This window comes from Buteo buteo, chromosome 27 (genome assembly GCF_964188355.1).
Source record: "Buteo buteo chromosome 27, bButBut1.hap1.1, whole genome shotgun sequence".
NCBI classification, from domain to species: Eukaryota; Metazoa; Chordata; class Aves; order Accipitriformes; family Accipitridae; genus Buteo; species Buteo buteo.
The window spans coordinates 12,390,528-12,414,928 of record NC_134197.1 but is presented as its reverse complement, the minus strand read 5'-3'; the positions used below and the strand labels follow the sequence as shown (position 1 = coordinate 12,414,928).

General features: G+C 35.8%; 1 protein-coding gene and 1 long non-coding RNA gene across 5 annotated transcripts in view; one reads left to right on the top strand and one right to left on the bottom strand.

Annotated features, from left to right (window-relative positions):
* TXNDC11 (thioredoxin domain containing 11) overlaps nucleotides 1-24,401 on the bottom strand; it is a 34,355-nt gene continuing 9,954 nt past the window's right edge. For all 4 annotated transcript variants that reach the window (XM_075058769.1, XM_075058770.1, XM_075058771.1 and 1 more), the window contains 8 exons: nucleotides 18,941-19,034; nucleotides 17,581-17,693; nucleotides 16,174-16,374; nucleotides 12,912-13,695; nucleotides 10,343-10,488; nucleotides 9,019-9,128; nucleotides 6,992-7,072; nucleotides 1-641 (listed from right to left, as the gene is read on the bottom strand). In XM_075058769.1, the coding sequence (XP_074914870.1) occupies nucleotides 14-641; nucleotides 6,992-7,072; nucleotides 9,019-9,128; nucleotides 10,343-10,488; nucleotides 12,912-13,695; nucleotides 16,174-16,374; nucleotides 17,581-17,693; nucleotides 18,941-19,034 (2,157 nt within the window). In that variant the 3' untranslated portion in view covers nucleotides 1-13. The remainder of the gene's footprint in view (nucleotides 642-6,991; nucleotides 7,073-9,018; nucleotides 9,129-10,342; nucleotides 10,489-12,911; nucleotides 13,696-16,173; nucleotides 16,375-17,580; nucleotides 17,694-18,940; nucleotides 19,035-24,401) is intronic.
* Nucleotides 2,555-4,278, top strand: LOC142045358 (uncharacterized). Its single transcript, XR_012654575.1, has 2 exons — nucleotides 2,555-2,869; nucleotides 3,467-4,278. It is a non-coding gene; the product is annotated as an uncharacterized LOC142045358 (long non-coding RNA).

Below are 24,401 nucleotides of genomic sequence, written 5' to 3'. Positions count from 1 at the left end.
TTTGTGTAAGCAATCATTCTGTCCTGTTTCCACTATTGTGCTCTGTCTCTATGGTATCAATATTATCAATCCTTTTTTCCTCTAATGTGGCTGTAGCTGTTGAAACTGATACATCATTATCTTCAGAAAGTGTTTGCTCTGAGTGAAGGGGTTCTTTAATTTCATCTTTGCTCTGTAGCTTTCCTTCCCTTGATGCCACCAAGATTCTCAGTAAAGTATTCTCTTTAAGGAGGTTTTCTGATGCATCAGCTAATTCTTGAAGCTTTTCAGCCATTTCTAATAATTCTTGATTCTTCTGGTCATATGTGGCCTGTAACTGCTCACTGTGGAGCTGCAGAGTCTTGTGCTGCTTTTCCAGTGTGTGTTTTTGCTGCTGTAGTCTATGTTCCTCTCTCCTAGCTTCAGAAAGCTGTGCTTCAAGCTGGTCGTGGGCCTGATGAAGTGCACTGATTTCTGATCTTAACTTCTGAATTTCCTTCTCTAAGTGGGAGATGTGTCCTTGCTGTAGAACTGTCTCTTTATGTAGGCATTCTTTGGTACAGGGCTCTGATGAAGAAAGACTTGAGTGATGTAAAATAAATTTAAGGAGATTAGGAAGATTAACTGAAAAGTCTTCAGGGAACTTCACACTTTGTTCCTTCCTAGAAAGACAGAACAAGTTAAAACATTCAGAGAGGTAAGCAATGATAATTTTATCTAAGCATCTGCTGTTCAACTCCAATATGCTATCTTGATTCTTTTATTAAAAATGGTTAATATAGCAGCTAAGAGAAACCTGAACTCATGTAATAAAGCACACAACATTTTCTTTTGATGAACCCTTTTACCTGTATTCCAGTCTAGGTGCTGTAAGCATCTCTGCACTGGATGGTATTTGTCCAAGAGCAAAATTTTCTGTCAAATTTCAGGAAACAAATTTTACTCTTAAATAAAGTATCCCAGTTATGGGTTATGAGCTTGAAGTACATATGGTAGCATTACTGTTGGGCAGGTGTGATCAGAGCATGCTGATACTAACATCTGTTAATAAACTGAAGGAGAACATTTAAGTGTTCCTAATTCTACATACATTGTTAGAAGTTAAGTCCAGATGTATAAAGCTGTCTGGTGGTAAATGACTATTTGGAGCCTATATGTGTTATCCTGGAAGAAGCAGCTTAATGTGTTCCAGCATCAGAAGGGTATTGCAAGGAGCACAAAAGTACAGTTTGCTTTTAAACAGTAAGCAGTCACTTTCATCAGAAGCAAGGCCCTTTTGTTGTCAAAAAACTGAATCTTTTTACTTGTTCCTCTTCTTTGTCTTTATGCCACAGAAGTGATCAAGGAAGCAAACCAAACAACATTTTGGGTTTTTTTTCTGAAGCTCGTTATAAGGCTCTGAATACTAAGCCCCGCATATGAAGAGGTGGGCCCACTGCTGTCTGCAACAGCATAAACTGTTACTCTTAACCTGACAAAGAGTCCAAGCTGCTTGAAGTACCAAATTTCTTCAAGACTACTAACCACCAAAAGATACCCACAACCACCAGCTATGTCAAATGTTAAAAGTTATTGCCTTTTTCGGACCATGTGCATACTTCTATCATAAAACATAGGAGGCTAAACCATCCCCTGAGGACTAGACAGAAACTCTTAGCCTTCTTTCTGAACCAGTTACATCTTCAATCTTTCACTCAGCATGTTCCAGTATAACATGAACATGAGTTTGCTGCCTCCTGACTATTGCAGTAGAGCTACTTATACTTCAGTATGTTTAACTGGGAAGCTAGCTAATAGTTTATCATTTTGTATTGTCTTTAGCCTTTGCCAGTCAGAAGCATATTCTCCCTTTCATTACGGAACCATCAAAGCAGAGAAGAAAAGCTTAGTTTACTTCCCCTTGGTTGCCAAATTCATAACCACGTTAATGGTATGTAGCATATGTTTAGACATGGGTTAATTATGCAAGTCAGAAAAAGGACAGGATAAACCCAAACAAAAATTATTCCAAAGCAAGAAAGCCAGATTCAAGTATAATGCCTAATACCTCAGAGTTTACCACTGCTGCTCCCGTACAACACACACTATGGACAGACAACTCCTATGTCCCCACGTGTGACATTATGTTTCTGAATTGCTTACACCATGCATCTGGAACTGAGGAGTTATTCAGTTACCAATTACAGTTGCCTCAAAAAAGCTGTGACATCCAACTCATATGTTTATATCCTATATGCTAATTTCACTTACCGAGAACTACTTATTGTGTTTTAGGTAGAAGACAGATACCATATTTTATCAATAATTCAAGAACTTCAGGCAGATGAGGCTCCTGTTCATCAAAATTAAGCTATTTTTGGAAGTGTAAGCAACATGATTTTTCTTTCCCTGCAGACTTCTGGTGATCAACCAAGTTAACTCTTGTAATTAGCAGCAGTAGTTTCTCAGCTGACGATCAGCTCACATCCAAGTTTGTTGAATCATGACATGATTTAGGCAATAAATAGTCTACACCAAGACAAAACTGACGCATTACACAGTGGTAATATTTTACTATGTCATCATCTATTCTTATTGATCAAAACCACAGTATGTATCAGAAAAGCTAAAAGGCTATTTAAAACAAAAAGCAAAACATTAACAGCATGTGGTGGAAAGAAGCTGAGAACAGAGTTAATTTGCAAAAATTGTCTCATAAGGCAAATGCATAAGGAGCTGCACAGAAAGCTTAATATAACGCACCTTTATATCAAAAATTAATATATGATGACTCTAGTAGTGCTAACAATACTACAAATACTATCAAAACCTAATTTTCTTGATTACCTACATGCAGCAAAATATAAAATATACTGGAGAGGAAAAGCAGGAGAGAAAACAATGACTAGAGGTAAGGTACCTTTATGAAACCAACTAGAACATTACAAAAACAATCTTACTAAAACTATTAAGTCTGTCACTCCAGAGACAGTCTAGAGCTGCTTTATAAAACAGACTAAGGCAAAATGAGTGTATGAAAAGAAATAAGGAACACCAGACTTCATAGTAACAGGGAAAATGGTAAGTATTAGAGGAAGCTTCACTTAATGTAACTTGTTTTACTGCTCTAAAACCTGCTTGAGCTATGCTTTAAAATAATTCAAGAAAACCCTTTTCATCATGTTATACATGACACTGACTCTGTCCCCTAGGAGGCATGGTTCAGCAAACTAGATCCTTACTCAAAAGTGGGAGGGAAAGTCACTTGACTCAAGTTTCCAAATAGTATGTTGGGGCTCATTAACTAGAACAGTGGTCTTAAAACTGTAGCCTCAACAACATTTGGAAATCAGTTTCTAACTTTTTCCAGCCCTAAAATTAATCACATTAGTATTCCAATGGTGGTTAATATGGTTAAATCTAGTAGATCTCCAGCTTATGCCTCTTGACCTAACAGAGTAGAAGACAACAGCATACTACTACTAATTCTTGTCTCAATTGTCAACAGCACCTCACGAAACACATGGCTCATCTCAACTAAAATTGAGACTACTCATCTTTAAACGAGCAGGTCCTCTGCTTGTAGCCACTCAAGCCAGCCAGAACTAATGGACTGTGCAAATGAGAGATAAAGAGTCTGAATGCTGGAAAATGTGCAAAACAGAGACCCAGTGGAATCTGCAGAACTTGACAGATAACTGGATTGGGGTACTGGCACTAAAGACTGCAGCTTTTGCTAAGCAGTGGATGAGGGTAACACTGCCTTAACGTAGACAGGTACACACCCTGGAACTACTTCAGCTGAGTTCCTTCTCAATTAACCTAGGGAACAGAGAGGGACTGGGACTGAGCCGGAGGAATATGGCAGAGGAAGCCTGATCTGAGGCTGATTTGCAAGGCTTACTGCATAAAGTAGGGGAGATTATGAGTTAGAGTGACTCAGAACTGATATAAATGTAACTATTTCTGTACTGAATTAAAACATGAATTTAGAATTGCAAGACTTAGGGTACAGGTTTAAAGGTTCTGTGGTAGGTAACACTGCACAGTACCAATAGTCTGAATTACCATTTGCTGATGATAGAATTCTTGAGGGAGAAGCGTGGAAATCAACATTTTTATTTTACATTGCAGAGAGGCAGGTATTTATTATAGTGCTTGTTTTAATTTCCTTTCTGTAAAAACTGTAATTGTGTAAGATTGAGTGTTAATCTTCTAAAAAAAAGAAAACTAAACCCTAGGTCAATCAAGTCTAATGCGTAGGGCATACATGTAACACCAAAAACATATCTGAAACAATAAATTGAGCACTTTCAAAAGCTTGTGGCTCTCTTGCATCTAATGTTTCTTTCTTGTTCCTCAGCCTATGAGAGGCTGGATGCACCTGCACTGTGTGTCCTGGTACAAAGCAGAAATGACACACAGGTTTGACACTGGATTTCAGAATTTCTGCCTGCTGCAGAGGAAGAGGAGGATTCAGGACCCTTGTATGCCATTCCAGGTCCCATCCCAGTCCTAAATGTACTCTTCTGCCCTTTTACATCCCAAACTTAAATCCTTTTTTTCCTGACCCATCTTTTGTGCCTTTCTCTACCCTACCCTCCTTTGTCTTGCTTTTTTGTGTTCACCCACTCATGAATCAATTCCCTTCCTCCAACTCAGCTTGCTTTCATCATCCCAGAAATTATTCTCAATGCTAGTTGTCTCCTTGAAGCTACACTTCCCTGTCCTACACTCTGATATCTTGGCTCTTTCTCTGAGGTCTTGCTTGCTGTATATAGTTTCACTTCAACAGCATGTACACCTTGTTTTACTGCTAATCTCCTTTGGATATTTTCCTTTGTAGGTGTTAAACTGCTACTGAAGTTTCATGTTTTCTGTTTTAAAGTAACAACGCAAGGCTTCTAGAATGCCAACAAATCTGCTGCTACTTTTCTCCTGTGAAAAGTCCAGCACTTGTTACTGAATCTGACTGAAACCCAAAACATTTTGGCAATATACACAAGCTCCCATGATGTAATTCTATAGTATCTGTAAAAACAATGCTGTGTAATTTTATTTATTTTTTTTAAACTACTGCTAAAAAAAATTATTCAATAGCATTAAGGATACTAATGACAAAGTATCTGCACTACTTCAATAAAAAATTTTTTAGAACTTTGAAAGAAGTGTGTTTATGCCCAAGTGAAATAGTGGAGTAGTAAGTGTTGTTTTAAGAAAGAAAAAAGGTATTTCAATAACCACAGGGTTAGTTTACACAGGAAGTTCTTACATGAAATAACTTTACTCTCAAGCATGGCTTTCACTTGAAGACACTATCACACCATTTGAAATATTCATAGTTTAAAAAAAATATATAAAATTTTTTGTTAAAATCTTATGTTTAAGAAACACTGCAGTACAACAGCTCAATAAAACCCCCGAAGTACTTGTAATAGGTTTTCCAGTTTTTCTAGCCATGCAACATGACAATCTTCCAATAAAACTTTTATACAATTTCCAAACAATTTTGATAATGTTTTCATTTTAATTTCATTTTCTTACTGTGTCATACTTCTGCTTCTTCAAATACTTTTTTTCACTCCATCCCATATTCTCTTTCTACTTTATCATAACATTCATAACAGTTGTTTGGGGTTTTTCTGCTTCATATTCTTTTATGGCAACATAATGATGTCACCAAACAAGACTAATGATATCACAAAAACAGGAGAAAGAAAATAATTCTATATTCTGATTTTATCAGGAATTAAAACACCACTTATTTAGCGTACATTTTATACATTGAAATTTCTTTTAATATTAAACTTCTTCCAAAACAAAAGGGAACATAGCTGACATAAATGAAGTACAAAACAGAGGAAAATTTAACCCATATTTTTATTAAATCTGGACAAGATATGAGCTATCTCTATATATAATGCCATTCCTACACTATGTAAATTCAGAGACTTTGCTTTCGATATTATCATCTCCTTTAGAGAGCTTATAAAGGCCAGAAGTATTTCAAGTCATTCTCTTTGCCGGTTAGACTAGTTCTTAGCTGATGAAATACTTCCATGGTTTATGCAGATTGCCAAAGAATCTGATATCCACAATACAGGTACAGCTAGACACACATAAATTCCCCCTAAAAACCAAACATCAGAACAGTGAGAGAAACACAACCTGAAAGAACTTTGGTTTGAGCAACTCACACCCCGAAGTCCCTCTGATTACGTTACATTCATTCTACAACAGAGGAGTGAGGGAGAAATAATAATACACAGATTAGGACCACTGTAATATTTCCAAAGGATGCATAAGCCCCCCTTTAGTACTCAGATTGTCTTTTTTTGTTGTTTTTTTTTTGTTAAGACAATTGTTTTACTTTAAACCCACATAACAGTCTATCTCCTCTCCCTCTGTAATGTCAGGATTGTTAAGTTTTGTTCCTCTTAAGACTAAGCTTGGGCAGGATTACTTTCTCTTCATCTGTGGTTATTTTTTAATTTTTCTTCATTAAAAACATAGCAAGAAAATCCTTGCATTTTACTGCAAGAAGCCATTATAATATTCTTTGAGATGTCTCTTAGTTTATCCAATTAGAAGCGATTAGATACAAGCTGCACTAGATCTACATTGTGCCACCATCTACATAATTTCTCCCCCTTTTTCCCCTCCTGTAGTCACTCATTAATTTATTTGGGCCATTGCAAAATAATAATTTTAAATACAACCAAATAATAAGGAAAATTACTGAAGAATAAGGTTAGTAATGCTGCTGTTCATAAAGACTTACAAACAATTAAATAATGACCTTTGGACAGAACATTCACTATTGGCATACCATCAGCTATCCATGTCTGTTGGGGCTTTTTTTGTTGTTTTGTTGTTGTTGGGTTTTTAAAATTAGAATATGCATAAAGTAAGAATGCATATATGGAAATGAATTACTGTTTGGCTTTTTTCTCTACTAAGATATGTAACCAGATAATTATTATAGCTTAGTAAAATGAAAGTTAAAAACCCACAGGGAAAAGAATTACATTACCTCTGATGAGGAAAAAATAAAATGGTTGGGAGATGGTCTGTCATAAATTCCCATGGAAGGTCATTTCGAGTGGTATCAATTCTGTTAAGAAAAGACACACTGATGAAGAGAACAGACAGATGGACAATCTGTTTTTTCTTGTAAAACGCCATTTGAGGAATTGGGAAGAAGGAAATGCAAGTATCTGTGAAAGTAAATCTAAATGTGTTACGTGAAAAATATGTTGTGCATATGAGTAAGCATAATTAATTACCAATATTCAAGATGATGAATCTCAGTTTAACAAATATCTATGGGGGGGGGGTGTGCTAGAAAAATACGTACAGTATTCCAACTGCTTTCACTCAGCAATTAAATCGCACACTCATTATGTACACACCTTCCTTCTCTGAAACAAACAGCCTGCCTCACACTTTCAATGTGAGACTGAAATTTTTTCTATTCATTCATTTGTTCAAGTACAGCTCTAAGAATATTTTCCCCTCAAGTAGTTTTGGGATTAAATTACTTTGTGTCTTCCAAGGACAAGCGCATTCTTAAAGGCGCAATTTTTTCTAAAGCTGTCCATAGAAAGGAACATGAGATTTTGTGACTGAAAAACTCATTCAATTGCTTGTTATGTTTTTCTCTGCATTTTTAGGTTTTCTTTGATTACAAATAAAATTCTTATTAATTACAACACTTTTACTATAGAAAAAACCATAGGTGATCACATCGGTAATACTGCAATAAAAATAATGGAGCAAATGAGAGAACTTCAAAGTCAGGAAAGAGAATGGGTGTAGATTTGAGAGTAGCATTACATCTGTGGGAGTAAAGCCACAATTATAAACAGGTGATAACTCCAGATTTTTACCTGAATTTCTTTCCTATACATCTCATGCTGCCTCCTGCCTTAAGTTCAGTCAGAATGAAACAAGGATGCAATTAGAGCAGATGTTTTAAGTATTGATGTATTACCAAATACATGAACAAGAATGTTTGGGTTGCACTGAAACATTAAAAACCCTGGAAACACCAAACAAAACCATGTCTTTGTTATAAATATATATTATACACATGCATATATATATAAAAATATATATAAACTCGTTTTGGCTGGGATAGAATTAATTTTCTTTACGGTAGCTTGTATGGTGCTATGTTTTAGATTTGTGATGAAAATAGCATTGATAACATAGAAGTGCTTTGGTTATTGCTGAACAGCCCTTCCACAGCATCAAGGCCTTCTCTGTTTCTCACTCTGCCCCCACAGTGGATACACTGGGGGGGGGGGGGGGGTGGGGGGTGGGGGACATAACCAGGCAGATGACCTGAACTAACCAAAGAGCTATTCCATACCATCTAACATCATGCTCAGCAATAAGAGGGAAAAGAGGGTGTTTTAGGGGGGTTAGCTTACTTTTACTCGGGTCTGGGCATCCGTCTGCCCACAGAAGGTGGTGAGTGACTGCCTTTGCATCACTTGTTTTGCTTTTTTTCTCCCTCATTCCACTTATCCTTCAATTATTAAACAATTTTGTTTTGTTTTATCTTGACCTCCAAGTTTTCTTGGTTTTATTCTTCCTTTCCTCCTTCCCCTGTCCCACTGGGGATGGAGGGAGGAAGCGAGCGAGCAGCTGTGTGGTGCTTAGCTGTCCACAAGGGTTAACCCGCAATGTGTATTTCGCCTATCTCAAACACAGTACTACAGGATGTAATTATTTGCTACAAATTATCAGAGGGGGGTAAAAATTATTTTCTGCTGCCGTTTTTTTGATTCACTTCCTGAAATTAGGAAGCTTCAAGATTAATTGCACTGTTTAAAAATTCATTTTAATTAAACTGTGTAACTACTGCAGTGAGATTGAAAACCACCAAATTTATACAGAGGAAAACAAAATAATGCATTCAAAGAGAAATGAAGCAGATGACATTCACATCTACTACTGCAAGACTGTAGAGTGAAAAAAAGTAATTATTTTCTAGGCTGATGATCTCCATGAACTTAAATTATTCTAGAGAGATTAAATTAGAATCTTTTTTACCTTGCCACAGTGAAATTATCTGGAGGCAAAAGCCGAGCAAGTTGAATAAAGACGTGATTAAGAGAAGCACAGAATCCACACCACTGTGCATAATAGAGCAGCAAGACATTCTGGAAAATGAAATGGAGAAGAGTTTGATTATCTATTGTAGTTAATCTGCAGAAAAGGAGGACTAGTCTTCACAACATCTAAAACCTGGAACCCTTAAAACATGAAAGGAAACTATATCCTAATGTTAATAAACTTTATTCTAAGTTATTTACTGACACCCTCTGTCTACTGAGTTAACACACAAAAACTCTTGGGGAATTCTCTTTCCATATAGAAAAAGAAAAAATGAAGAGGATTATTTAGGTCATTTGGTTTCAGATCATTCCTCTTAACTGAAACAGCACCAAACTTTAGACAGTGACTGTATACTTCATATTGTAAGGGGGGTGGAAGATGATGTCTAGAGGCTTTTTGCCTCTAACTAGCGTAACAGGAGTTAAGGCTGCTGGAAACCAATTACCGGAGATGTGTACATTCACTGCACACCTGAAAGACAACAGATATTAATCCTTACTATCAGATTTTTAAGATATCAAAGTAATTTAACTACTGTTCAGAATAACATCTTATGTAAAGCAAATTCATGGCATGCAATTCACCTGGGAGAGTTTTGGGGGTTTTTGCCATGTGCTTTCAAATAATGCCTTAGGTTTAAAACCTTCTAATTTTTTTTTTCCTATTATGCCTACTTTGCAATAATTTTTAACTTTTTTTAAAGCAAGTTTAAAAAAAAGGTAATATATAGAAAAAAAGTTGTGGTATGTTTATTTCCTTTGAGGTATGAGACACAGAAATCAAAACATTCTTCAATGTTACCTCAAACCTTATGTATTTAGCATGTGCTCCTGCTACAGTGGAAGAAAGGAAAAGGAAAAAAATCAAGTCAAGGACGCTTTTTTTTTTTTAATTAAAAAAAAAAATAATCTATATTTCAAAACACAGGAAAAACCCCACACCTCCTCCCCCTCAAAAAAAACCCAAAACAATCCCCAAAACCCCAACAAACCTTGAACTGTGGCAGAAACCTGTCAGGGAATCAGTTGCACTGACTTTTTGATTATTTTAACACCAGAAGATCTTTTGCAGATTAACTTAAGATCCCACTATTCCAAATTGCCTTTTTTTTAAAAAAAAAAATACTTCTGAATTGTTACAAAATAACATATTTTATGTTACAAATAAGAAAGCATATCAATGTAAAAAAAGGGTAAGACCCCCTCCTCAAAAGTCTGAGCAATTATTTGCAAGAAACTTTTTCAGTAATGAGGTATACCTTTTCACTCAAAAACACGGTATCATGAAAGGTATTAGTAGTCACTTCAGTGATTACACGCTGTTCATGAAAATGGACTGAAGGGTCATCAACAAGATGCCTTTTCAAGGGACTGTAGAGAATACTGTAATTTTTTATGAAGTTCTCTGAAATGAAATTGATACATAATAAAGTTATTTCAGTTTCACAAATATGTGATTTTGACAGTTTTTACTTTGGAATTCAGAAGAACTTACAGAGAAAATACAAATTCAAACCTGGTTTCACATCATTAATTTTTGACAGTTTGGTATCAACTCTTGAGTAACCACCACTGATGTGAAAACAAGACAAAATTTCAGTTGTTTTCCTTTGCTCACTAGAGTCTTCTTTTCACTTGCCACACTACTCTCTAATCTTGCTTCTACCCCTATTCAATTCTACCCTCGTAATCTAACCACGCACCCGGTAAATCATAAATCCTCTCACCATTTTTCTCTTTCTAGATAGCATTGAAGTATTTGGCCCTTATCTTGAAGGCTCCACTTAATTCCACATTTATTATTTTATTATTTAATTACTTTCCCTGTAATTCTCCTTTTGCTTTAGGCCTTTAAAGACTCTGCTATTCCCATGCCAATATGACCAGCCACCTTTTGTTTACCAGTGACCACCTTCCTCTTCATTCAACCTTCTCCTTAGTTTTAAGATATTTAACAAGCAGTTGGCCACTGGTAAAAATTTAAAACAAGCTCTAAAGCCCTCAACTACCTTCAGCTACACTACTCTGAGCCTGGACCATGTTCTCTAAATTGCGGCAAGATATCGACTGTATCCTTCTTTTCAGTTTAGACAGAGAAATATTATTCTATGCATTATAAAATAAGAGTATTCAATAATTAAGACAGAAGAGATAATATCAAACACATTAAAAATAATTACTTGATCAAATAGAAATAACTTGTGCTGGTATTTCCAGTCCAAAAATAGGCCCAAGTAAAACCAGCACTTTTGTACATACATACAAAATATCAGATCATCACGTTTATTGCTGAAATGCAAACAGCAGTACATTTAATTTTATATTTACTATTCATCATTTCATTAAATTCTCACACCAGACTAAAACAGATTTTTCCCTTCTAGGTCTCCAGATCTGGAATATCTATGCATGATTAAGTAATAACTGAAAGGAGGAGGCTAATTAAGAGATGTACTCCTGAATTTTTAGAAACCATCTGTATAAACTAAAATCTGTTAAAGGTATTAAATACAAATCTGTTTCGTTATTTTAAAACATCAAAAGTTAAGATGCTTAAGAAGTAAAAGAAAATTTTAAAAAACCCACAGAAAACAAACATAAATCACAGTGACTTGTTGACAAAATACGTGGAAGCTAAAATTTGCCAGAAGTTCAAACGACTTGGAATAGAAATACACTGAGTGTTACTCAGCAGAGAAACCCTCATCATGCTCAGGAAATCCTGTGACCTGAAAACAGTTTGAGACAGAAAGTACTGGGAGCAGAAAGGGGAAGGAAATTTGTATCTCCTCAATCCGATCTTAATTTTTTCTAAACATCCTTTTATGGTCACTGGGGTTTTTGTTTGTTTTTCCAGAGTGTTCTTCTGGGGGGTTGGGACAGAGACAGAATACAGGGCTGGATGGGATCCTTAATAAGAACATGGCTATTTGTTCTATGTTGTGTATACTTTTGTACTTACAGATTTATGGCAAAATGCAAATGTAATTAATTCTATAAGAATTACACTGATACACCTTCTTGAACAATTTATTTTAGTACTATGTTCACCTGAATTTACTTCCATGTTTACATCAGTGCTAACACTAAAAAACCCTGCATTTTCTGAAGGTGGACTCAGTTTTGCACATCATCATGATAGGTAAATGCATGTGGTTAGGCATGTTGCGTCTTATTCAATAACTTGCAAATAAATCAGAACTGCAATTGTTGGGTTGTAATTTTTTTTGTTGTTGTTGTTTTTTTTTTTTACTCCTCCAATTCAGCCAGGAAATAAAAGTATTGACAGATCTGCCCAAAATATCTTCAGAGCTCTACCTTGAAAACACACATACTTTACAAAATAAATTTAAAACAATTTATAAGTTGGTTTCAGAGGACAAGAGGAAGGGCTAGTCTCTGCTAAGTGGGCGGCATCTCCTGAAATTCTGGGATATTTTAGTACACAGAACAGCTGAGCAAACATCAACACCACCATTAATATACATGTCTTCTGTAATATCAAATGTGCTAGATGCATAGTAATTCCCCCCCTCCCCCTGCAAATTAGTTTAGATTTTACCAATTCCTTCAATGCATCAGGCAGTCAAGCATCACACATTTTGAGGTTCACTTCTTTTAAAGTGAATTACTTTTGGTATATGAAACTTAGTTCTTACATCATCTAGAACACAATTCTACTGCTTGGTTAACTACTAAATAAATTAGAATAGAATAAATTACAATTCACAATGCTGACTTTTCAAAATGGCATTAAGTTTGCAATTCATAAGCTTACTTGCAAACTTAATTTTCTTATTTAAAGCATTTGTATAGTGGATACCATACCCAGGGCAGATCCAACAAGTGACTGATTTTGATCCAGGACATAGTGCACTTCTTCTTTCAGATCAACAATGGCAGCAAATTCCTTAAGATGAGTAGATCTTGATGCTCCTAGTCTCTCTGCATATATCCAAAAAAGATTTGAATCCAGTAGATAGAGATTCAAGGTTTTGTTGGTCCTGCAGCTCAGACCAGTAATGTTAATGCCACTAATATGAAGGTTAGGAATAAAACAATCCCTATCCTCAATGTGAGGAATAGAATGTTGGGTGTTATCTTTCTTCCCATGGGAAGAAAATGCTACTTTGGGGGTCTGAAAGATGGTCTTCTCAGAACTAATGAAACTTAAAAAATGTCTGTTTACTGTCCTGCAACATGCAGTGTAATAGCTAAAGGGACTATAGAAACTTAAGAAATTGCTGCATTCTATGGTATTTGATATAACTTGAAAAAAGGTATGTTCCTGGAGGTAGAAAGAGTCCAAAGCTGCTTCTATCTCTAAAAAGTTACAGTGTGGCACATGGACTTTATTTGGTTTGACACCAAGTGTCTGGTTAATGCAAAGCTCACAGACATTGTGAGTTCTAGATATTGAATGCCACTGTGGAAGCACCACTGTGTTACAGCATGGGTACTTGGTTATTGAAAATGTTTCTGGTAATTTCATATGTGCATCTGGCACAGAGGAATCAAAAGCTGGTGAATCAGTGTCTCCTAAGTGTTGAAGATCTGGTTCAGCTGCCTGGCTTTTATTACAGTTGTGGTATTCCAAGGCCACTTTGGTAATCTATGGGGTGGGGGAGAAAAAAAAAAAAGAGAACAAAAGCAGGATTAATTGTACATAGTTCACTCAAATGCAGTTATCTGTTGCAGGTTTAATGAAGTGTATGCAATTAGAGATGGAATTTCAGAAACATGAAGTTGACTATTCTTTCTAACAAAAAAATTATAGGAGGCTGTGACTTGATAACAAAGTTAAATTTTCAGATATTTCAGCATGTAAGAATTACATGTACAGAACAACAAAAAGCCACTTTAAAATTTTTTCAGTCCGCTACACTGATCTCAAGGTCCTCTTTGCATTGTATTTATCACAGTGCAATAACACTACATTTTAAGGTTAAATCCCACTACGTGAAGCATTAATCAGTACAGGTTCCTGAATTTCCCTTATTTTCCAATACGAGGAGAAAATAAATTAAAGCATTCCCATATGAAAAGCAAATAGAGATTTTTCCTGGTATAGGTGGTGCACAAATTTTGTACCAATCACTAACAGCGTTGAAGCAATGTTAGTGTTCTCCCAGCCATGGGCATATAGTTGTAATACTGCAGGTGTACTTTGCATATAGTAACACGTGACTTATTGGGAGAAGAAAGAAAAAAGGAAAAGAAGAAAAAAGCCTGCCTCTCAGTGCAAACATTCCTGTGCTGCATCACCATTTTGTTTTTCATAACCAAGGGGAAACATGCAGCAAAAATGGCATTTGTATGGACCATAGAAGGAATTCCCTTTCTAGGAGATAAATAATAGAACATACAAGAAAGGAAAATGAAAAAGGAAGTTTCCCTTCATTCTCATCTATCACATTAAACATAACCAAAATACAGAATATATGCACATTGCTTACAGAAGAACACTTTGATATGAATCATTATAATTATCAAAGGGGTGTTGAAGCATCACATCTAGGAGGGGTGCTGTGTCACAGGACCATCAATATTAAGATGTGGTCTATAGCAAAAGTTTGTTACAGTCTTTAAGAATTTGTTCTTAGATGTTTTCATCCTGAAAACACTCAATTAAATCCTTAAAAGAAACTTCACCCCTCATAGTATAATCTAGCCTGAAGATTTTTACTATCTACATAGAGAAATACGAGAAGAAATTATGAACAGAAAACCAGATTTGTGATACAATCTCATTTCAGCGAGCTACTATCAGAAAAAAAAATTTGCTCTGACAGCTTTCAACATAAAACTTGACAGCCTTGTTCTTTGCAACTGGTGTACAGTCAAGTGGTTTCATTGCTTGATGAAACCCACTGGACAGCTGCAGTAAACATCTCTTCCTATGGTAAACAAGTTGCATAATATCTCTCTATCAAAGCAAAGCTATACCAGATCAGCTGGACTTTTTTGTATCTCATTTCACATTTTGATATAGATAAATACTGTTATTTAGCAGAATGAAATCTGAAACAGAACGTCTTATATTGCACTGATTTGACCTAAATAAGTGGTATCTGTTACTAGAACGTTTAATCTGTGACAAGCAGCACTGAATTAAGTCTGCCAAAAATAAGACAGGTTAGTACGAGAATAATTGTAGTTCTTTTCCAGTCTTTCCACAAAGATTTCCCCAACCCTATCTTGTAGCACTATAGCTTTTATTTTGTCTATTTCTAGTTTGGCTAAACATTGTATCCTAAGTTATCTTCATTTTTTTCCTCATTGCTTCAGACACTGCAATATTAATTAGGCCTCCTTGTGGAAACCACACATTCCAGGAGATAGACGCCATGTATGTAAGTCAGCATTGCCACCAAAACTTAGCCCTGCTTTTCATCTTCCACAGATGCTTGGTTCTTGTTCCACACTGTCCTTAGTGCTATGCGATCACCACTGTGATGTGCAGCTGTGTGATATACTAAATGGGACAATGGGTTCCAGCTAAAAAATAGCCCAAGGGAAAAAAAATTATTTTTCAGCCAAGTTAGTTTCCCTATCTCGTTTACTTCACAGCTATACAAATTCTTGTCCTAGGCAGTTCAGAAATGGATATAACAGCAGAGAAAGAAAACTGGAAGGCGACTGTCTGGTTTAATAAGAGGTCCATTCTTCCTTGTGTAACCACCTCTGGAAAGACGGAAGCAGAGGAGAAATAGAATGACGTGGACAAAACACAAGTCCTGCAATACTCAGTTCATTCTTGCTTTTCCGTTTGAGCTTAGTCAGCTGGAACATAAGACCAAAGATCTGCATCTCTCATACAGCACTCGCCACAAAAAGAAGGAAGTCAAGGAAAAGAGTTAGGTGCTTGTCCTAAACAACTGTTGACATGAGATAAAGGCATGTGTGGGATGCAAACCAGCATAAGGGAGTTGTGATAATATGGCTTGAGAAAAAAAAATGTTTTTAAACAAGACTGAATACTTGGAACAGTGAAATAAAATGAGATATCTGTCACAATTAAGCTCAGAACCCTGACCAGAGTTCTCAAGCTCTAGTATTTTTGAAGTAAAAAAATAATTATTTCACTTACTTCATCTAAAAGAGGATGAATTTCTGCTAAGGGATTGTAAGGTATAAATATAAGAAGTGCTGGTCCTTTCTTCAGCTCATTGTTTAGAAGAAGGCTTTTTCCACCATGTGGTCTCAGCCAGCGTATGAGCGTCTCTCGATTTTCTAGAGCCCACTTGCAAATGTTCTCAGCAGTATAGTTCATGATGTCATTTGGATAGGTCTTGAAGGGGAGAAAAAATAATTACTTGTCCTCACTTGGTTTAGTAACGAATGCAGTTCTCAAATATGGCATACTTTGTTCCTGTAATGCCTAAAACTCTCTTTCTAATGACACTATTCAGCGAGCTTCAGTGTGTCATATATCCCTTCCCTTTGGGAAATCTTTCCAAATCCTCATCAAATCATAGTAACACACACAACCTTTCAGGCAAAAAGTGTTCTACCAGGGAAGATCCTCTTTCTTTTACTACATCTTTATATTCTTTATTTTTCTCACTAGTATGAATTTTCTTTGTAAGTGAAAGAGGTCAGTCTCTAAGTTGGTATCATCACGTATCTTGATTTACGGCATATTAGAACACTTTTTCCCACTACTCATTCACCATATTAACTCATTCTAAATTAGTCTTTTAAGACTCCAATCAACATTGCGTTTAAAACTGGTATTTCTTATTACTGAATGCAGGGAAAAGAAATGCATAACAAAAAGTGCTCACAGCTTCTAGGGTCATTTTAGAAAACTAAGGCAAGTTTATCTTAAATCATTTGCACAGACAGAAGTTGTTTTATGTATTCACCAGTAATTTAACCTGAAAAAATCCACATTTTTCCTAGTCTCAATTGAATAAAATACATGTTACAATATTTATCTTCACAGAGTTTCCACTCGTGGTAGCACTGTGGATAGGTAAGGTCTCTATGCCAAATAGCAAATCTGAAAGTTGGTATTTTCAGTCTTAGTCTTCCAAAAACAAGGCACATGGATTAAGAATTACTATGAATTTTCAATTAAATTAATTTGCATGATTTTTCTAATCAGTGTAATGTCATACCTTTAAACCAAAATGCAAGTTGTCACTATTCCTACTATCTCTCCACAAAATCTCTTTGTCCGTTCAAGTAGCCTTCTAATTCTGACCCACTGAAAGAGGTAGAAACTTTAGGAAAAAGTCTTTGTGTAGTCATTTCTGAGCTGTTTGGGTTTTGGGGGTTTTGTTTTGATAGAGATTATCAACTTGGGTCTTATCTACTGTTTAGAACAGCTGCTGACTGGTAGAATGAAAATGTGTATTACTGTATAAAAATATAATTCTTAAACATCCTGTATCCTAAAGCTCCGTGAAACACTTATTCACAGTCTACTATGACAGAGCTTCAATCTCCATGTACTGTTTCAGCATCACTACAACATAAATACAATACTCACAAGAGATGTGTTGACATGTCTGTGCAAATACACGCTGCCTGAATGCACCAAGGAGATCTCCTCTGCAACATGTTTATCTGTGATCACTCCAAAGCGTATTGTTCCAAGGTAATCTGAAAGGGCAAATTTTCAGTTTTTAAATACAATTATACACACCAAACCTCTTTCCTGAAAGCCTTAGAAGAACACCTTCAAACCAAACCACAGAATATTGCTGTGTAAAGGCACCGAAATCTTACTGAATAGCAACTGCCAATATTGGTGATTAAGCGAGGTAGAAGAAAGATGACAGAAGCAGGCAACAAGAACAGACGTGTTCCTCTTCTGCAATCAAGGTATACAGAATGTTAACCTGAATTGTCCAATGTCTTGATTTACTTATTAAAGATAGAATCTGGTATCATAGCTGCACCTTGCTACGTGTTATGGCATCTCAAAAGCCAAGATGAGATACACATATAAGGAAAAGCTATGAACATTGACTGTTTAGATAATGTACATTTACATTAAATATGTTATTTAAATACGTATTATAATGTTTCTATATTGATAAATATGTACACACAAGGATAGAATGCTTCTCATCTTTATGTTGCAAAGAACTATCCCAAAATATAAAGGGGAAATTACAGAACAAAATATAGGAGAACAGGCTCTAGGTCATATACCAAGTCAGTGGCACAGTAAAAATCAGAATAATGGTATCAATTTCCTTCATTTGCTGACAGGAAGAAATATCCATAAAATGTGCCAATCTTAACTTTAAGAAAGTCCTGTCCAGAATTTATGACCCCCCAAAACGGTATTAATCATATACAAAGTTTGCATATTTAAATGCAAGAGATTTTGTATTTTAGATTATTAAGGCGAAACAAAAGAGGGAGAAAGCCCTTCTCATCATGCTACCCTGTACCAGCTCTGTGACTCCATCCAGGAAAGCACTTTGTTGAATTAAATTACTAAGTATTGACAAAGTCAAGTTCATCCTAATGCCTCTGAACCTTACATTTCAAATGTTGCACAAGACAAACACGCTTGGATTTAACTTAAATAAGTGCTAGTCTGATTATCACTCTATATGGGTTGCAGCTACACATTTAGGTTTTTGAGGAAACTATCTTAACGTATCCTTGAATAGCAGCCTGTCATATACTTTATTCCATGATGGCCGATCACATAGTAAGCCTTTTATGTAAGCAATCCTCGCACTGTAATAAAAGACAGTCTCATAATTAGATCAACATCAAGAAACACTCAAAAGGGATTAATTCCCAAGGTATAAAATGTTGCAAAAAACTACTAAAGCCCATATAAATAACTAATTCACAGATGCCTTAAATTACAAAAATGAAACTTTTACCTTTCTTTAATGAATGTAATGCTGATGTGAAAAATGTTAAATAACCAGGTGGTTGAGGTGAAGCATTGAACTCAAAATATCCTAGAACTCCAGGCTGAAATAATAAGAATTAGAATTAAGTTATTTTCAAGTATAAATATACGGGGCACAGCAATTATTTGCCTACAGTAGAACACAACAGATTTTAAAAAGACAACAATGTTTACTGAAGAACAGTCACTTCATGCTGCAAGAAGAAATTTAGTATTAAAAGACTGAATGGAAATCAGTTCTAAAGATGTCATTCAAAAGCTATGGACGAGAGACGGTTTTTATGGCTGTAGATGCCTAAGTTTCAAACAGCATTGTTTACCATGTTAGCAACTGAAGTTAGCTAAAAACAATTAATATTTGTTTTGCAACTATTTTATGAGTCAGTTCCAGCACCAACATAAGAACCATAAGCATAAAGATTTCTTTTAAAATTGGATTTTCAGAGTATAAACAACTCAAACATTAACACTTTAATTGTTCACTACGTTGCACATAATTAGCAACTGCATATGAATTCACACATTTTGCATGAATACTTGAACTGTTAAGTCAACTTATCATCCCATCATTAAACTATGTAATTGTAAATTCTTTCAGTATATCCCCACAAGAGTCAGTGAGAGACCAGATGCCCCATATCCCACCTTCATATCCATGAAGTTCTTCAAATTGCCAAACAGACAATTCAAAATTTAAAAGACTCATCCCTAAATAGGCCTATTGACTTTGCCAGGTACGAAGCCTGAATGGCTTCATATTAAATTCAGGAAGAGAATCTGGGAGAAGCTAACTTGGAACAGAGAGGCGCATGGTCTTTAGACTTCTCTTGTTCCAAAATTTCAGTGAAACTTTAGTTTTAAATTTTGCAAAATATAACCCATTAAAAGTTTTTATTAATTATTTTTTTAACACATCACTCAAATTGGTTTAATAAACTTTCAGGACAGAGTAAGTGATGGAATTTAGTTATTTTGTGTTGCTTCCCAGTTCCACCAGTGCAAACAGAAAGAGCATTTGATACACAAAGCAAGAGCACTCTAGGGATTGCTGTGGAACAAAAATTCCAGACTCACCAATAACACATTTGTGTGGCAAATATATTCCCATATAAGTACTTTCATTTGGTATTTGAGAGGCTGCTTTATTTTCTTTGTTGAGTTTTACATATAAATTTTTAAATTTCTTTTTAAAACATGAACATATATTTTACCTGTTACTGTCATTAGTGATATGAATTCAGTTATTCATACCAGCCATATGAACTGAGCTAATTCAGTATGAATTAGTGATCTCAGGATGTTCACCAATAACAACATCGCCCACTGCAACTCATGACCTGCTCTTTTAGGCAGGAATTATCTTTCATGAATGAATGCTGAACACAAGACCCTTGTTCATAAAGAATCCTTATGAGGTAACCCAATAAAATTATCATAATAAAAATGAGATACAAGCAATTAGTGAAATTTCTGCAACAACAGTTTTCAAGAAGGAGATAAAACAATAAATAAAAGTAAAAAACCACAGCAAAATAATAGCATTCATTCTTCTTTTTTAAACAATAAACAGGTTAGTAATTAGTGTTCATCTTTTTCTCCTAGTACCAAATCAAGACAGTAAAAAGAAACAGTCCCTTATAAAAAACTTCTAAAGCATTCAAATGAACCAAAATAAGGAGACAGATGATGATGAAAATTTTAGTTTCCCATTTCCCAGGACCATTTTTGAATACTATTACTGTGTGAAGCAAACTTATAGCACCAAATAGTGAATGAAAGAAGAGTCAAAAGTGACAGTAAAATGTGACAAGAAGCCAAAAGTCAGATCTAGAAATATTTATAAAGTTATTAAAAAAGGTGATGTTCTGATTCTGACTGCCAGTTCTGCTGTACACTAATGGAAGCTTAAGACTTCCAGATTGTGAAAAATGTTTCCATGAGACATTTTTGCAAAGTGTTTTTTCAATAAGAAAAAATTGTAATGGGAGAATATATACTAATGTTATATGCCTAATCAGTAATCTGGTTAATTAATGTCCTTTTAATGATCATCCCAACATAGCTAAATTTCTTCCTTGTCACAGGCTGCAATTATACATACAAGGAAAGTGTCTAAAATGCTGTGTTTCTTCTCAAGTACCATGCAAACTTTCCTGTTCTGTCAGAATGAAGAGATTTACTTGCTAATACCAACTACTCTGTTCATTTTAACAAAATTGAACACTTCCAGGTGCTAGCAACTAACAAGGAATCTTGCTCCGTACAAGTGAGATTAAAGTCTTAAAGAGATCTCAATATAAATAAGACATTCCTAGTTTTGAATACAAGTATGCTAAGAGGAGCTTGACAGCAGCAACTCCCACTTCCTTTCATGTAAGAACCTCCAAAACAATCAATAACTGGCATAGCAACAGCTACTTGCATACAGTTTGTGCAGGCATCTACATACAAACTGTTACTGATGATCAGCTGCTTCCAGGCAACCATCTTGGTGGAGTTACGGTTAACTATCTTCATGCAGGCAGTTAGGAATAATCAGTTGAACAGGATATGACTTGCTGGTACTTAAAGTTGGAGAATACAATATTAGAATGTGACATAGAGATAGTTTAAAGACATTGCATTAAGAGCATTGGCGCTGCTAGAGTGGAGCTTACTGGAGCTTTTCTTTCCATGAAACAATTTTCAGCACCTGCCTCAGTGTCTGTAGGAAAGGTTTTGGAACAAACTTGAGGACGTCAATAGTGAAGAGTCATTAGTGCCATCTCCTAATGAAACTCATGGAAATACAAATGGAAACTGAATGGAAATACAAAATCATTAATTGTAATGGAGCCTATTTCTTGCTTGGTCTCTACACCAAAGGAATGGAACGTGGTGGGTGACGCCAATTAAATCAAACAACAGACTTGACAAGAATCTCAACAATTACAGAACACCAAGTTCATAGAAACTGTAAGAATTAATAGAGAACTTCAGATGAGTAATTTTTATTGGAAAACAGCCAGCATGGTTTTAATACTGAACCATCCCTCAAGTCTACCACAGTTCTTTGAAGGTATAAGCAAGCATGTAGATGACTGATCTACTCAAAGCAGCATACTCTAATTCCCCCAAAGCCTACAAGAAGTTACCAAACACAATGGAAGAAACTAAGGTGATAAAGAATAACACAGAAGGTCTTTTTTTGGATTACTAGGAAAGATAGAAAACTACAGGTACAAGTTACTGGTTTTCCACAGTCAAAGTCAGCCAGCCAGGATGTATACTGGTGCTCATATAGTTCAACACTTCTATAAATGATTTAGAAAAGGGAGAAAAGGGTGAGGAACAAAATTGGCAAACTACAGCTGAATCAGAAAAGTTGCAGAAAGACAGTATTAAATCACTATGCAATGAAAGAGCTCTGAAATTTAAAGGTGAATTAATTGGAACAAAGAATAGAAAAAAACCCCACAGGTACTGATTAGCTTCTACAATTAGATAAACACTTTTACTACTCAATTAAGTTATTTCTATCCCAATTTGTATTTATTTTTATGTTTTGGCTATATTGCACTGAGGTAAGGGAGATGGTATTTTTTTTCAGAATCTCAGACTCGTGCAGGCAGGCAATTCCTGCTTCATTTTATCTGTGAACACAGGAAAGAAAACAGCAAGAGGAAAGGAATGTGTTATCTCTGGGGAACAGAAGAACCAATATTACATACCACTAACTCTATACTGTTGAAAGGCAAAATAGAAACTGTTGATTGATATTAGATTAATTAAATTCACAAGTAAAAGTCTGTTCATTCTCTAACAATGTTAAAAAAGTTGTGTATCCAGAACTGAAAACAAATTCTCACATCATCATTTAACAAAGGCACCACAGTACCCCCCACAAGAGCAAGCTATTAAGTCAAATCCACTTCTGGGTCAGATCCTACACAGCTGGTTAATGCTCAGGAAGCATTTCTACACAAATAGAGCAAAGAAGAAAGCTGACACCGTGTTAAGACACATGCCAGCTCCCTCCCAGAGAGACCATCTCCTCCCCCACCTCTCCCAAAACCAGAAAATTATGAGCTCCCTGGGCACTTTTACTGTCATAAGTGAATGAAACTTGTCTATACTACAGAAGCCGCATGTTTTCTTCCTTTGTGCCTCAGAAGGATGAGGTCATTTCTAGTAGTTGGGTTAGTCAGATGAGGAATAAGACATGCCAATTTGAATTAAAATGGAACTGTTACATCTCTGCAGTTAAGAAAACAAACCAAGTCTGATTATAGGTACTTACAGGTACCCAGAGTTATGGCAGGAACTGCACATCTTTCTCCTGATGTAACTTAGATGTTCCTATACATTCCGAGATTTTAACTGCTTTCCAAATGGGATCCAAATGGGCTCTCAAAAATTAAATTCTAATTCTTATGCAGTTCTAGTTTTGCACTAGCATCGTTCCACAACCACAAAAAACCCTTAAGTAGCATCAGAAAATGCAGAATCTTAATGTTCGAGTCCTCAACCATAATTTTTTTCACGGGGTTTGAGCGCCCTCTCGTGAGATCAATACAGCATCTCACAATACTCACGATTTGGTTGAGGAATGGACAGAACCCCATGGAACTAATGCCACTTGCTCTTACATTTAGCTGGATTCTGTTCATCAGTGTTTCTTAGAAATAAAAACATGCTAAATAACATTTGAATACAAGATAAAATACTGCTAGATTTCAGTATCTCTTGGTGTGGTTCAACTTACAAAAAAACGCTTTGAACGTTATCTTAGTACCTTCACAGTACTTGTTAGTTTAGGCATGCTAACATGTTTAATGGATTGTGATGTTCAATTTAGCATGGCTAGAGCTCCTGGTTTTCTTTGCTAGATGCTTTTTTGGTCAAAAGCTGCCTACTGGAATTTGAACACAAGATTAAAGCACCAAAACCTTCACCGGTGGTTGGAAAAAGACAACTACAGCCTGGCTACCAGTAAACTGACAGGCAACAATAAAATGCCCTTGAAACAAGAAAAGAACAGTGCAGTAGTTCCCTTAAGTGTGAAAACGCATGCTGAGCAGAACTTCAGCTTGACACGATGCCCTGCAAATGAATCGCTCATCTACTAGTAACTTCCCAACCTGTTGCATCCTCCAGATTATACATAATGCTATCCTTGGACAGAGTAACAAAACAATGAGGACCGAAAGTGAGTGACAGGCAACTGCTCTGCAACCTACTGCTTTTCCTTGATATGGGAGACCTTAATACCAAAGCAGAATGAAACAGCCAAGGAACAGAATGGGCACTGCCTAAGTGGAGTCTGGGGATCAGCTACAAAGAGGTTCTCTTCAACTGAAATTTTCAATTCAAAAGTAAATACCCCTAACATAAGTTTGCAGAACCCATTCCCTAGCAGAACACGGGACTGAAAATTAGATAGTGATGAT